The sequence below is a fragment of the Hypanus sabinus genome, chromosome X1 (assembly GCF_030144855.1).
Source record: "Hypanus sabinus isolate sHypSab1 chromosome X1, sHypSab1.hap1, whole genome shotgun sequence".
NCBI lineage: Eukaryota > Metazoa > Chordata > Chondrichthyes > Myliobatiformes > Dasyatidae > Hypanus > Hypanus sabinus.
Window position 1 is genome coordinate 8,654,632 of NC_082738.1, and position 14,671 is coordinate 8,669,302.

Consider the following 14,671-nt stretch of genomic DNA (forward strand, 5'->3'; position numbering starts at 1 on the left):
GTTACAGGGAAAGGTTGAACAAGTTAGGTCTTTATTCTTTGGAACGTAGAAGGTTGAGGGGGGGCTTGATAGAGGTATTTAAAATTATGAGGGAGATAGATAGAGTTGACATGGATAGGCTTTTTCCATTGAGAGTAGGGGAGATTCAAACAAGAGGACGTGAGTTGAGAGTTAGGGGGCAAAACTTTAGGGGTAACACGATGGGGAACTTCTTTACTCAGAGAGTGGTAGCTGTGTGGAATGAGCTTCCAGTAGAAGTGGTAGAGGCAGGTTCGATATTGTCATTTAAAAAAAAATTGGGTAGGTATATGGACAGGAAAGGAATAGAGGGTTATGGGCTGAGTGCAGGTCAGTGGGACTAGGTGAGAGTAAGCATTTGGCATGGACTACAAGGGCCGAGATGGCCTGTTTCCATGCTGTAATTGTTATATGGTTACTTACAAATAAATAAACACTAAACTAATTTTTTTTTAAAGCACATCCTCTATTTCCATGTCCAGCCAAGAATCCCACTGAAAGGAGTATTGAACCAGTGTGATTGGCTTGGGATTAGGGTGCCTGATTTTCCAGGGGAATGTGAGAAATCCCAGTAAGACTGGGTTTAGTGGCTTCACTAAATCCACGGCATCGGAGTTTGGGAATGAGTCGGATGGTAGTTTCCTTTGGAATTACCAGTGCATTTAATGCCTTATACTGAAAGGTCTTCTTCCCTGGTGCCCCAAAATAGGGATCTGTTTTGTTCTGAATACTTTGTCTTGCTGGAAACTGTCAGGGCCTCAAGTTTATTCATTGTGGAAAATCCCGCAGTGAAGCATAGATCCTCCACATCTGGCCCAGGCAAGCAACTACACAGACCAGACTCAATACTATAAATATTAAAGTAACTTCCACTTGACCTTGTAAGTAGGAGGAAATGAATGAATGCGCCCCTTGAAGCATTAATTGAGTCTCCATTGTCCAAATCAAGCACTCCATCAGTAGCTCGTTAGCTTGCACACATCACGTCTTTAGTCTATTAACTATCAGAAGATGCGTCTCAGGAGTGCCACCAAATAAACTGTCAGTAACACAAAAGACGTAACCAATACTTGTAAGATGCAGAAGGGGAAGCAGTGGGGTAGAAGGCTTTATAGTAAGGAATTCAAGAAATCGAGGCTCAAACAGTTGAGGTCACGTCTGTAGTTTACGACGCATTGAAATTCAACAGTGACTTGGAGGTCATAATCAGAGCAATGCCAAGATCTTGGTTGTAGGAGGCTTAAGAGAATGGAAGGGGGAAGGCTATGGTGGATCTTGGTAAAAAATGAAGCTGTGTCAGACAAAGAAATACAGGTGGGTGACCTTTTGGGTGGTTTAGGTAACAGAGTAGGGGAATGGATGCTTTAAACCTGAGACTCCCACCTCTGTTGGCTTTAATATTTTCCGATCTCCCATACCTACCCTCACCCTCCCACTGTCCTTACTGGTTGAGAGTTGGTGTTTGCAGACTGTGGGGGTACTGTAGCTGATGGAGACTGAGACATTTGGTTAGGACAGTTTAGGCATCCAGAGAATAACAAATTTGATGAGACCCCCTTCCTGTTCTTCCAAAGCTGTCTAACTCGCCAGTTTTAAATATAGGTTTTTAATTGTCCTGGTTTTCTTTGTTTCCCGTTAGATTTGAACAGTCATTTATCATCAGCCTGATTCTTGGTCGCTCTGGTAACTTCTGGACGAGTCTACAGGATGCCAACCACCCAGGGGCCTTTCAGTGGATAGGAGGCGATGCTGTCTCCTTTACCAACTGGAATCGAAACCAACCAGGTAACAGCACAACACTGTTTATCCATATTTCAGCCTGAATGCTTTAAAGTCCAGTGAGCAAAACAGTTCTGAATTGTCTTACCAATTATTAGTGACCAAAATCATTCCATTTTGAATACAAATATATGCAAGTGACACTAATTAAAAACTGTTCACTCTAAACACAGTCTAACAGCCACACCATGCACATGGACTGGCACTAGTTAGAAATTGTTCGGCAGCAGTCTCCTGTCCCAATTAAGCAACACAGTGTCCCAATTAAACAAAGGGAATCCTGGCTATTTTCTCGATTAGTTTTTGTTCTTTAAGAGTGTGTCCTCTTCAGTCAGGTATAGGGCATGAAACATAGAAAACCTTCAGCACAATACAGGCCCTTTGGCCCACAATGCTGTGCCGAACATGTCCTTACTTTAGAAATTACCTAGGGTTACCCATAGCCCTCTATTTTTCTAAGCTCCATGTACCTATCCAAGAGTCTCTTAAAAGACCCTATCGTATCCGCCTCCTCCACCGTCACCAGCAGCCCATTCCACACACTCACCACTCTGCGTAAAAAACTTACCCCTGACATCTCCTCTGTACCTTCTTCCAAGTACCTTAAACCTGTGTCCTCTTGTGGCAACCATTTCAGCCCTGGGAAAAAGCCTCTGACTATCCACACGATCAATGCCTCTCATCATCTTATACACCTCTATCAGGTCACCACTCATCCTCCGTCGCTCCAAGGAGGAAAGGCCAAGTTCACTCAATCTATTTTCATAAGGCATACTCCCCAATCCAGGCAATATCCTTGTAAATCTCCTCTGCACCCTTTGTATGGTTTCCACATCCTTCCTGTAGTGAGGCGACCAGAATTGAGCACAGTACTCCAAGTGGGGTCTGACCATGGTCCAATATAGCTGCAGCATTACCTCTTGGCTCTGAAGGTACAGATTTCTGACAGAAGTTGAATGCAATGAGAATGAGCTGTTATTTATCATTTGGTTAAATGAGGGAACACCAACACAAACTTCTGTTAACTTAAGGAGAAAGAGGACAGTAAAATTTGTGCAGAGAGACACTAAGTACTTAGAGTCTCCTGTGATATTCCGTGAACAGAAAGAAGTGCATCTGAGCTAGCTGGCTTTTTGGCTGCACAGTGATATATAGCACATCTGGAAATGATATTAAGAACCAAAACAAGGAAATGAATGTGCAGTGTGAATGGATGGCTGTCTATTTAATCACTCTGGCTAATGTTTCAGTCTTAACTGCTGTAGATTTCAGATTTTGCAGCTTTTTTACATTGTGGCTTTGTTCTGCACTGTGCAAAGCAGTAAAACCTAGGCAAGTTAAAAAGTTCAGCTGCGCCATGAGTACAGCTCTGCCCTCGTGCTGACGTTTCACTCGGGTTTGGCTCACATCATTGGCTTTATGTCTGACCCTGTTCATCAAAACCAGCCAAGGTACATTTAAAAGCTTTTGTTTCTCCCCTGACCTGAGATTTTGAATGTGATTTGTGAGTCTGGCATTTCTTGCCCATTCCTTTCTGCCTTCAGAAAACGCTGGTTCTTTTCATCATGGCTGGAGAAAATTGAATGGTGTGCCAAACTGGTTTAGAGCTCACCAAATTGGAGCCACATAAGCACATACATACAATAAAGAATAACCATGAAGTAGGACAGTAGTGTAGCAGCTTCTTTATTACTTTTATTGGTATCTTTTATTTCACAAATTATTACAATTAAAATTCTTAAAATGCAGGGGTTGAGGGGTTGGGTGTGAGTGGGTTCTGAATCTGAGCTAGGACTTCCAGGTCTACCAGTTCACTGGCACACTTAGGACTGTGGTAGTGCTAGGCTGGATATATCTCTGGTTTATTGTACGTTATTCTATTAATCCTCCAACTTCCTTTAGATGTCAACACAGCAGAATAATAAATTATTCCGGCTGCAGTGCTGAACACTCACTTTCAGGAGCTCTGCATTTCACGTTCTGTGTGTTATTTATTGTTTGTACAATCTGTTCTTTTTTCACGCATTGGATGTTTGATTGTCTTTGCAGGGTGTGGGGTTTTTCATCAACTCCTTTGTGTTTCATTGTTTTGTGACTGCCTGCAAGAAGATGAACATACTTATTCAGATAATAAGTTTGAACTTTGAAGTACTCCAGTGATTCAGTAAGTTTGAAGAGAGCATAGGGAACAAAACCAGGGAACTTGGGCAGCAAGACCCCAGTGCTCCCTTTCCCAGGGAGGGCAGTAAGATGGAATGCGCAACAGTGAGCTGAAGGAAGTGTATGGCCCGGAAAGTGGAAGAGGGTGTGGGAACCTTCGCCCAGGGAAATACAAGTGAGCTCAGAAACCTGGGCCCCATTGAGTGGAAAGAGAGGGTAGGAACAATGAACAAGAGGGGGCAAGGAAATCAGCATCCAGTGGGCAATGCCCTGAAATATCAGGAATTCCAAACAGGTAGACAGTGTGCTATCAGAGAGTTACTGATCCATGCCACCAATAGAACAAGCAGAGTTTTACCTTTAAAAAGACCTCCTTAGTGAATCAGTGTCTTGGACATGAGCTTTAATCCTGCAGCTGCCCCACATAGTAATTGGTTTGTTAATGTCACATGTACAGTTACGGTCAAAAAATTTGTTTTGCATGACATCCATACAGATGATATAGTCAGATCAGTTCATTAATAGAGTTTTGACCAGCAACCAATCTGGACATCAGCAGATTGAGAGGAGAGGATTCCAATCAGGTCTACTGCAAGAGTAGAAAACGGCAGAGCAAACGGTTTATGGCGGCATAATAGAGCTTTGACCAGCAACTGGTCTGCATTTAGGATTGATTAACAAGAGCGAATTAAAGGAAGGCAGGGGCAAATGCAGTGGCCATTGTCAGAGTGGACAGAGTCATAGTGGTGAACTTGAGGCTTTAGCTCTTCAAGGCTTCACTTAGAGAAAGCAAAGAAAAGAAAAGTATGAGGTTAATTACTTTTTCCTTCCTTCCTTTCTTTATATCTGCTCAGCTAGGACAGTATAGATAGTTGAATGCTCCGCTTGTGGGATGTGGGAAGGCAGGGGGACCTCCAGTGTCCCTGACAACTGTTACTGCAGCTTCTGCAGCTTCTAACAATCCGTGTTAAAGTGTTGGAACTGAAACTGGATGAACTCCGGATCATTCGGGAGGCTGAGGTAGGATGTTGTAGGCATCACTGAATTATGGCTGAAAGAAGATTATAGCAGGGAGCTTAACATCCAAGGATACACACTGTATCGGAGGGACAGGCAAGTAGGCAGAGGGGGTGGAGCGGCTCTGTTGATAAAAAATGAAATCAAATCATTAGAAAGAGGTGACATAGGGTCAGAAGATGTTGGGTCATTGTGGATAGAGCTAAGGAACTACAAGGGTAAAAAGACCCTGATGGGAATTGTATACATACCCTCAAACAGTGGTATGCATGTGGTGTACAAATTACAATGGGAGATAGAAAATGCATGCCCAAAGGGCAATGTTGTGATAATCATGGGGGATTTCAATATGCAGGTAGATTGGGAAACTCAGGTTGGTGCTGGATTCCAACGGGGGAGTTTCTAGAGTGCCTACAAGATGGTTCTCTAGAGCAGCTCATGGTTGACCCCACAACCTGTTCTGGATTGGATGTTGTGCAATGAACCAGAATTGATTAGAGACCATAAGGTAAAAGAACCCTTGGGGGTAAGTGATCATAATATAATCAAATTCACCCTGAGATTTGAGAAGGAGAAGCTGAAGTCAGATGTATCAGTATTACAGTGGAGTAAAGGGAATTACAGAGGCATGAGAGAGGAGTTGGCCAGAATTGATTGGAAAAGAACACTGGCAGGGATGACAGCAGAGCTGCAATGGCTGGAATTTCCGGAAGCAATTCGGAAGGCACAGAATATATACACCCCAAAGAGAAAGAAGTATTCTAAAGGAAAGATGACACGACCATGGCTAACAAAAGAAGACAAAGTCAACATAAAAGGCAAAGAAAGGGCATAAAATGGAGCAAAAATTAGTAGGAATTTGGAGGATTGGGAAGCTTTTAAAAACCAGCAGAGGGCAACTAAAAAGTTATTAAGAAGGTAAAGATGAATACGAAAGTAAGCTGGGCAGTAATATTAAACAGGACACCAAAAGTTTCTTAAGATATATAAAGTGTATAAGAGAGGCGAGAGTAGATATTGGACCACTGGAAAATTATGCTGGAGAGGTCGTAATGGGGGACAAGGAAATGGCAGGCGAACTGAACAAGTATTTTGCATCAGTCTTCACAATGGAGGATACTATCAGTATGGTGGAAGTTCCACGTGAGGGATCATTAATTATGTGAAGCTACTATTACTAGGGAGGAGATTCTCGGGGAAACTGAGAGGTCTGAAGGTAGATAAGTCACTTGGTGTACACCCCAGGGTTCTGAAAGCAGTAGCTGAAGAGATCGTGGAGGCATTAGTAATGATCTTTCTGGAATGGTTCCAGAAGACTGGAAAATTACAAATGTCATTCCACTCTTCAAGAAGAGAGAGAGGCAGAAAAATTGAAACTATATGCCAGTTAGTCTGACATCAAGAGGTTGGGGAGATACTGGTATCCATAGTTAAGAATGGGGTCTCACAGTACTTGGAGGCGCATGTTAAAATAAGTTGGAGTCATCATGGTTTCCTCAAGGGAAAATCTTGCCTGACATATCTCTTGGAATTGTTTGAGGAAATAGCAAGCAGGATAGACAAAGGAGAATCAGTTGATGTTGTGTACTTGGATTTTCAGAAAGCCTTTGACAATTTGCCACACATGAGGCTGCTTAACAAGCTACGAGCTTGTGGTATGACAGGAAAAATTCTAGCATGGATAAAGCAGTGACTGATTGGCAGGAGGCAAAGAGTAGAAACAAAGGGAGGCTTTTCTGATTGGCTTCTGGTGACCAGTGGTGTTCCACAGGGGTCTGTGTTGAGACCGATTCTTTTTACATTGTACATCAATGATTTGGATGATGAAATTGATGGCTTTGTTGCAGAGATTGCAGATGATATGAAGATAGCTGGAGGGGCAGGTAGTTCCACAAAGGTCCATCTTATATGTCAATGATTTGGATGACAGAATCGATGTCTTTGTGGCCAAGTTACTGGATGATCTGAAAAACAGGGGAGAGGCAGGAGTGCTGAGGAAGCAGAGAGGCTACAGTAGATTAGGAGACAGATTAGGAGAATGGGCAAAGAAATGACAGATGGAATACAGTATGATATGAAGATAGCTGGAGGGGCAGCTAGTTTTGTGGAAGAAGAGAGGCTACAGATGGACTGAGACAGATTAGGACTATGGGCGAAGAAGTGGCAGATGGGATACAGTATCGGAAAGTGTATGGTCATGCATTTTGGTAGAAGAAACGAAAGGGGTTGACTATTTTCTAAATGGAGAGAAAATACAAAGAGCTGAAGTTCATGGGGACTTGGGAGTCCTTGTGCAGGACCCCCTAAAAGTTAATTTGCAGGTTGAGTCTGTGGTGAGGAAGTCAAATTTGATGTTAGCATTCACTTCAAGAGGACTAGAGTTAATGTAAGAGCAAGGATGTAATGTTGAGACTTTATAAAGCACTGGTGAGGCCTCACTTGGAGTATTGTGAGCAGTTTTGGGCCCCTTATCTTAGAAAGGAAGTGCTGAAACTAGAGAGGGTTCAAAGGAAGTTCACAAAAATGATTCCAGGATTGAATGGCTTGTCATATGGAGAGCATTTGGTGGCTCTGGGCTTGTATTCACTGGAATTCAGAAGAATGAGGGGTGCTCTAATTGAAACATTGAATGGTGAAAGGCCTTGATAGAGTGGATGTGGAGAGGATGGTTCCTATGGTGGGGGGAGGTGGTCTAAGGCCAGAGGACACAGCCTCAGACTAGAGGGAAGATGAGGAAGAATTTCTTCAGTCAGAGAGTAGTGAATCTGTGGAATTCTTTGCCACAGGCAGCTGTGGAGGCAAAGTCTTTCTGTATATTCAAGGCAGAGGTTGATAGGTTCTTGATTGGTCATGGCATGAGGGGATATGGGGTGGGGGGAAGCAGGAGATTGGGGCTGAGAGGAAAATCAGATCAGCCATGATGAAATAACAGAGCAGACTTGATAGGCCAAATGGCCCAATTCTGCTCCTATATCTTATGGTCTATAGCCTTATGGTTTTATTAAAAAATTATAAAGGAAAAGCAATAACCAGGTGCAGAATAAATTGTTCCAGTTACAGAGAAAGTGCAGTGCTGGCAAACAATAAGATGCAAGACACAACGTGGCAGAGTGTGAGGTCAAGAGTCCATTCTTATTGTACTAGATGTACATTGAAGGAAACAAATGGAATGATCTAGATTCTCGAATAAAGAGCAGGGCAGTAGGACTGATGGACTGTTCCCACCAATGAGATGGCATAGATGCAATGGGCTGATTCCTACATATTGTTCAATTCCATCACTTGGCACAAGTGTTCTGCCTAACAGTTACCATTAAGCATTAGTCCAGTTTCCAGGCCTCAGCATTTCAAATAACAGAGTGATTTTTATGGGCGTGCTAGGGATGAAGACTCTTTTAGTATTGAGTACTGCGGATTGTGTCTGCTGATCAGTGGGCTCTGAGCATGGCTCTGGAGATAGTCATAAAATCAAGCTCAACAGAGCAGAAAAAGCCCTTTCAGCCCATCATGTCCATGACTTCTCTTCTGCCATTCAATATGTAGGGAGATGTGGTGCACTGGCTGTTTTCCTCCTCCCTCACTCAGAGGGTGAGGAGTTGTACTCTCTTGCCCAACCACCCCCCTCCACAGATAACCCTACTGACTTTAACATGGACCCAAGACTGAACTCTTTAAGCTTCTGGATCAGTCTGCTGCCTGATCAACCAGCTGATTTGCTAGTGGAGATGAGAGTTTAAACGGATGAATGGTGGAGCAGTAGAAGTGTTGATTCAGTCATCAGCTCATGGAAACTCTGCTGAACAGCAAAATGTTTTCTGGCAGAGTGATTCTATTTACAGCAAATTACAGCAAGCTCAGATAAGGTTCTTATTAGGGAACATTAAAACTTTACGCTTAATGACACAGAAAAGTCCACAAATCATAAAAGGCCATTCTTGTATCCAGCCACCAGCTGAAAGCAATTTACGATCTAATCGATGTTACATTTTGCTTGTCTATTGTGATCTACAGAGTGATGGGTGTAGTTCAGTATAGAGACCATTTAAACCACAAATATGTTTAATGGTGAGTGTTGTTTGCCTTCTTGTTACATTGCAAGGATTCATTCTTACTGCTTCTTGCCAGTAATTGAGGAAGTGAATTGAGGCCACAAGCCTAGTGTTTATCCATGTATTGGTAAAAATTCATACAACACTATCAAGAAGTAAAAAAGTGGCTCCCTACCATGTGAATACATAGAAAATCTGCTATTCTCTCAAATATTGGGATCTCTGTGTTGGTTTATTTTTTTGGCCCTGTTCTTCCAGAAATACAAGATGCAAAAAATGCCCCATCTGTTTAGTCTAGGAAGTTGGTACCTCGTACTGTTTGTTTGTGAAAGAGGGATTGGGCATTTGGGACTAAAGTTCCAGTATAAATAAATTCATGTAGATTAAAAGTGGTGGTGTCAACACGGATACATAAATGGGCTCAAGAGGATATTGGAATCTGGAGCAACACACAAAACACTGGAGGAACTCAGCAGGTCAAACAGCATCTATGAAGTGAAATGGACAGTTGATGTTTCAGGTCAACTGTCCATTTCATCCAGTGCTCAGGGTATTGCTTGGGATGGGAAACTGGTTGTGGTGAAGAGTTTCTGATTTCGGTCTAGTTGAAGGTATTGTCCAAGGGTTGGTCCTAGAAGCACTGCTCTTTATTGAAATGTGTTAATATTTGAACTGTAGTGTGCAAGCATCTTAAAATTCCAAACTTGGAATTAAGGTAAATTTTGAGCAGAATGTTAATAAGGTTCAAGAGGATGTAGACAGCCAGGAAGATAAGTGGACATAGCAGGTAAAGTTAACACAGAAGTGTGAAGTGATAATTAGGATGATTGGGAAAAGGCTGAAGAGGTGTCTGAAAGAGAGATGTGGGTATACTGTATGCTGAGGTTAGTTTGAGAAACCCATTAAATAGAGCCTTTGGGATCCTGAGCCTTATAAGAAGATGAACAGAAAATAAATAAAAGGAGGGTGTTTTGATATTGTGTAAAATACTGGTTCAACCACAACTAGAATGTAGGTAGTATTGGTCACCTTGATGAAAACACTGTAGAGAGGGGCTAGAGTAGATCTGGTGCTATTGACCCATGGACAATCGAGAGATGTCTATTTAGAATAAAGATGAGAAAGAGTTTCTCTAGCCTAAGGATGGTGAATCTATGGAATTTGTTGCCACAGTTGGCTGTGCAGGCTAAGTCATTGTGTATATTTAATGTGGAGGTTGATAGGTTCTTGTTTAGTCAAGGCATTAAAGGTTATGGGAGAAGGCAGGAGAATCTGGTTGAGAGGAATGTTGGATCAGCCATGATGGAATGGTGGAGTAGATTTGATGGGCTGAATGGCCCAATCCTGCTCCATTGTCTTTTTGTCTTATGGACAAGGGGTCTCTGTCATTAGTAGTCTACAGAAGGTGGTATTTTCCTCCTTGGAGGAGGCTGGGAAATGATTTGGGAAGTGTTCCACGTCAGCAAAGGTGTAGAGAACGTGAATAAAGAAAAACTGGCTCTGATGAAGGAACAGTAAAGAAGCATGGAGTTAAAGTGAACATGTTAGCGATTGAAGGAGAATAACTTCTCATTTAGCAAGCATTTATGATCTGGAATCTACTTACTCATGGAATGGTGGAAGCAGATTAAGTCCTTGCTTTTGAAAGAGAATATTCAAAGGTCAAAGTAAATTTATTATCAAAGTACATGTATGTCACTACATACTACCCTGAGATTCATTTTCTTGCAGGCATATTCAATAACTACATAGAATAATACCACACCAATTTGGGCATTCAACCAGTGTGCAAAAGACAACAAACTGTGCAAATACAAAAGAAAAAATAGTAATAATAAATATCAAGAACATGAGATAGAGTCCTTGGAAGTGAGTTCATTGGTTGTGGGAACATAACAGTGATGGTGCAAGTGAAAGTATCCTCCTTTGGTTCAAGGGCCTAATGGTTGAGGGGTAATAACTGTTTCTGAACCTGCTGGTATAAGTCCTGAGGCTTCTGTACCTTCTTCTGATGGCAGCAGCAGGAAGAGAGCATGACTTGGGTGTTGGGGGGTCTCTGATAATGGATGCTGCTTTCCTGCAACAGTGCTCTGAGTGGATGTGTTAATTAATAGGGAGGGCTTTACTTGTAATAGACTGGGCCATATCCACTATATTTTGTAGGATTTCCCATTCAAAGGCATTGGTGTTTCCATATCAGGCTGTGATGCGGCCAGTCAGTAAACAGTACCCTCCACCACGCATCTGTAGAAGTTTGTCAAAGTTTTGGATGTCTTGCCAAATCTTTGAAAACTTCCTAAGAAGTAGAGGCAATGTCATGCTTTCTTCATAATTGCACTATGCGCTGGGCCTAGATTAGGCTCTTCCCACATTTTTAAAGGAGGCAATACAGATGAAGGATCTCAGTCTGAGGAACTTTCTGTCCATTTCCCTCCATAGATGCTGCCTAACCTTCTGAGTTTCTCCAGCAGTTTGTTATTTGCTCCAGATTCCAGCATCTGTAACGGGTTCCCAACCTTCTTGTGCCATAGAACAATAGCATAAAGCAAGGGATCCATGGACCTCAGGTTGGGAACCTCTGATCTGTAGTCTCCTGTGCCTCCATTTTACAAGGTTAGATTTGCTGCAGATTTTGTGCTGCATTCAGGTTCATCTTCCTCATCCAGGTTTCAGTTTTTAGTTTAGATCAGTTAGTCCTCCTTTTGCTTTGTTCTCACCTCTGACTAAGCAACTAATTCAGTGTTGTTGATAGGTGGCTGTAAGCTATTATTTGTGTAAAAAAAAAACTAACTCTTACAAAAAGGCAAATGGTTGATATGTGAGAAATGGTATAAAGTAACGAATAATGTCATGAGTATGACATAGCTTTCATGCTCAATGTTTATTTGTAGATCAATATGGCTGATTGATTCATTCTTGCATGTTGATATATTAATCTACTTTCATATCACACATTGGAACAAAAGCCTGTAAAAAGTCAAAATGTCTGCCCATAAAATTCAGAGTTTGTACGTTGCCCAAAGTAATGCACGTTCACATATTTCCACTGAATATTTTTAGTGAAGAGGACATATGTAGATTATTAGGACCAAGACCCAGGTGTACAAGACCATAAGATATAGGAGCAGAATTTGGCCATTTGGCCCATCGAGTCTGCTCTGCCAGTTCACCACCTGATCCATGTTTCCTCTCAGCAGCAATCTCCTGCCTTCCTCCCATAGACCTTCATGCCCTGACCAATCAAGAATGTATCAACTTCTGCCTTAAGTATACCCAATGACTTGGCCTCTAGAGCCACTTGTGGCAATGAATTCCACAAATTCACCACTCTGGCAAAAGAAATTCATCCTCACCTCCATTCTAAAAGGATGCCCCTCTATTTTAAGGCTGTGTTCTCTGGTCCTAGACTTCCCCATCATAGGAAACATCCTCTCCATGTCCACTCTTTTCAGGCCTTTCAACATTCAATAGGTTTCAGAGAACACAGAAAATAGAGCATAGAAAATCTACAGCACATTACAGGCCCTTCAGCCCACAACGTTGTGCCAACCATGTAACCTACTTCCTCATAGCCCTCTATCTTTCTAAGCTCCGTGTACCTACCTAAGAGTCTTTTAAAAGACCCTATTGTATCCACCTCTACCACCTTCACTGGCAGTGCATTCCACGCACCCACCACTCTCTGTGTGAAAAACTTACCTCTAACATCCCCCTTGTACCTACTTCTATGCACCTTAAAACTATGCCCCCGTGTGTTAGCCGTTTCAGTCCTGGGAAAAAGCCTCTGACTATCCACATGATCAATGCCCCTCATCATCTTATACACCTCTATCAGGTCACCTCTCATCCTCTGTCACTCCAAAGAGTAAAGGCCAAGTTCACTCAACCTATTCTCATAAGGCATGCTCCCCAATCCAGGCAACATCTTTGTAAATCATGTTTCATGAAGTTACCACCCCTGCATTTCTGAACTGCAGTGAGTACAGGCCCAGAGCCATCAAATGCTCCTCCTATGACAAGCCTTTCCTGGGTAGAATGTGGAACAAAGAAGAAACATCAGAAGCTTGTTTTTGAGGATGTTGGGTAGCATTCACCTTTGTGTTATGTCACAGCAGCAAGTAGCATCTGTGGGAGGAAAGTCCTAATGCAGGGTTTCGAACGAAACATCAAAACCTGCTTTCCTCCCACAGATTCTGCTCGACACGCTGAGTTCTTCCAGCAGTTGGATTGTTGCTAAAGATTCCAGCATCTGCCATCTTTTGTATCTCTCTGTGTAATGCCACAGAGTGAGAGAGTCTTGTGTGCCTGTGATTATATCTCCTGAAGTTCCAAACAGTTGTTCTGTAAGGGGCCATCAAACCAAGGGCAATGACGGGATATCAGAGGTTGGTGAAACCTCCAGCTAAATCTCTTCACAGTTAACGGTGTGAACTGAGGCAGGGTGCAATCTTTACCTGCTGTCATAGGCAGTGATTGATACGGGGACTTCGGAAGAGAAAACAAACAAGGGCTATGGTTGTAGTACTTCCAATTGTGGTCATGGTCCTGCCTTAATGGTAGCTCTTAACCTCTGGGACAGGTGTTCCAGAAACCTGAGCATTAAAGCTCAACCTAAATTTGTGGGTTACTCCATCGGACCAGCCGTGTTTTGCATGAGACATTAAACTGCCTGGGCAGATTTTAAAAGATTCGTGCAGTCCTTGAAAGATAAGCAGGAATATTCTTCCCTAGTGACCTGGCCAATATTTATTACTCTGCTAAAAGCACAATAAAATAAATGATCAACAAATTTGCTGATTGCCATTTTTGGAACCTTGCTGTAAACAGTTTGCCTGTCATGTTTGACAAATGATGACAGTGACTGCACTCTTAACAATAACTGGGTTATTAACTGTCGTGAATGACCTCGCTGTTACCTGAATAAACTTCCTTAACAAATGTGAAAACCATTGAATCTACCCTTATTTAAAATAGTGACATAATTCTGATCTTGAATGTGAGAAATCCCTGCCTCCAGCTTTGTGGTTGGCAGCCTAATTGATGATGAAATTGGCCTTATGTTTCAGGTTACAAAGGTGGCTGCGTGGTGCTGGCCACAGGGAACTCTGTTGGATTGTGGGAGGTGAAGGACTGCCACAACTTCCAGGCCAAGTTTATCTGCAGGCAGAATCTGGCAACCTCTTTTGACCCAGGGGCCGGTTCAGTGACAGTGACTCCGACACCCAGTGTTACTGGAAGCTGCCCGTCAGGATGGGTATCGTCCCCAACACTCCGATATTGCTATAAGGTAGGAAAGTGTGACATTTTTGTGCTAGTATATATTACAAAGCAGTTAGTGTCCATCTCAAATAAAAATAGAAAATGCTGGGAACACTCAGCGGATTGAGACAGATGTAACATTTCAACCTGAACATGAACTCTTTTTCCATAAATGCTTGATGACTTTCTGAGTTTTAAAAGCATTCTCTGCTTTTATTTCAGGCTTCCAACATGTGTGGTATTTTGCATTTTACCACCCATCTCATCCTCAATAATGCTTTTATACCCAAAAACACAAAATGCTGGCAGAACTCAGCAGGCCAGACAGCATCTGTGGGAGGAGGTGGTGATGATGTTTCAGGCCGAAACCCTTCATCAGGAGTGAAGTA

At 42.4% G+C, this 14,671-nt stretch overlaps 1 protein-coding gene across 4 annotated transcripts in view; it reads left to right on the plus strand.

The window, feature by feature from the left end:
- Positions 1-14,671, plus strand: part of mrc2 (mannose receptor, C type 2) — a 230,419-nt gene that overhangs the window by 110,127 nt on the left and 105,621 nt on the right. For all 4 annotated transcript variants that reach the window (XM_059955742.1, XM_059955739.1, XM_059955740.1 and 1 more), the window contains exons 11-12: positions 1,658-1,803; positions 14,090-14,310. In XM_059955742.1, the coding sequence (XP_059811725.1) occupies positions 1,658-1,803; positions 14,090-14,310 (367 nt within the window). The remainder of the gene's footprint in view (positions 1-1,657; positions 1,804-14,089; positions 14,311-14,671) is intronic.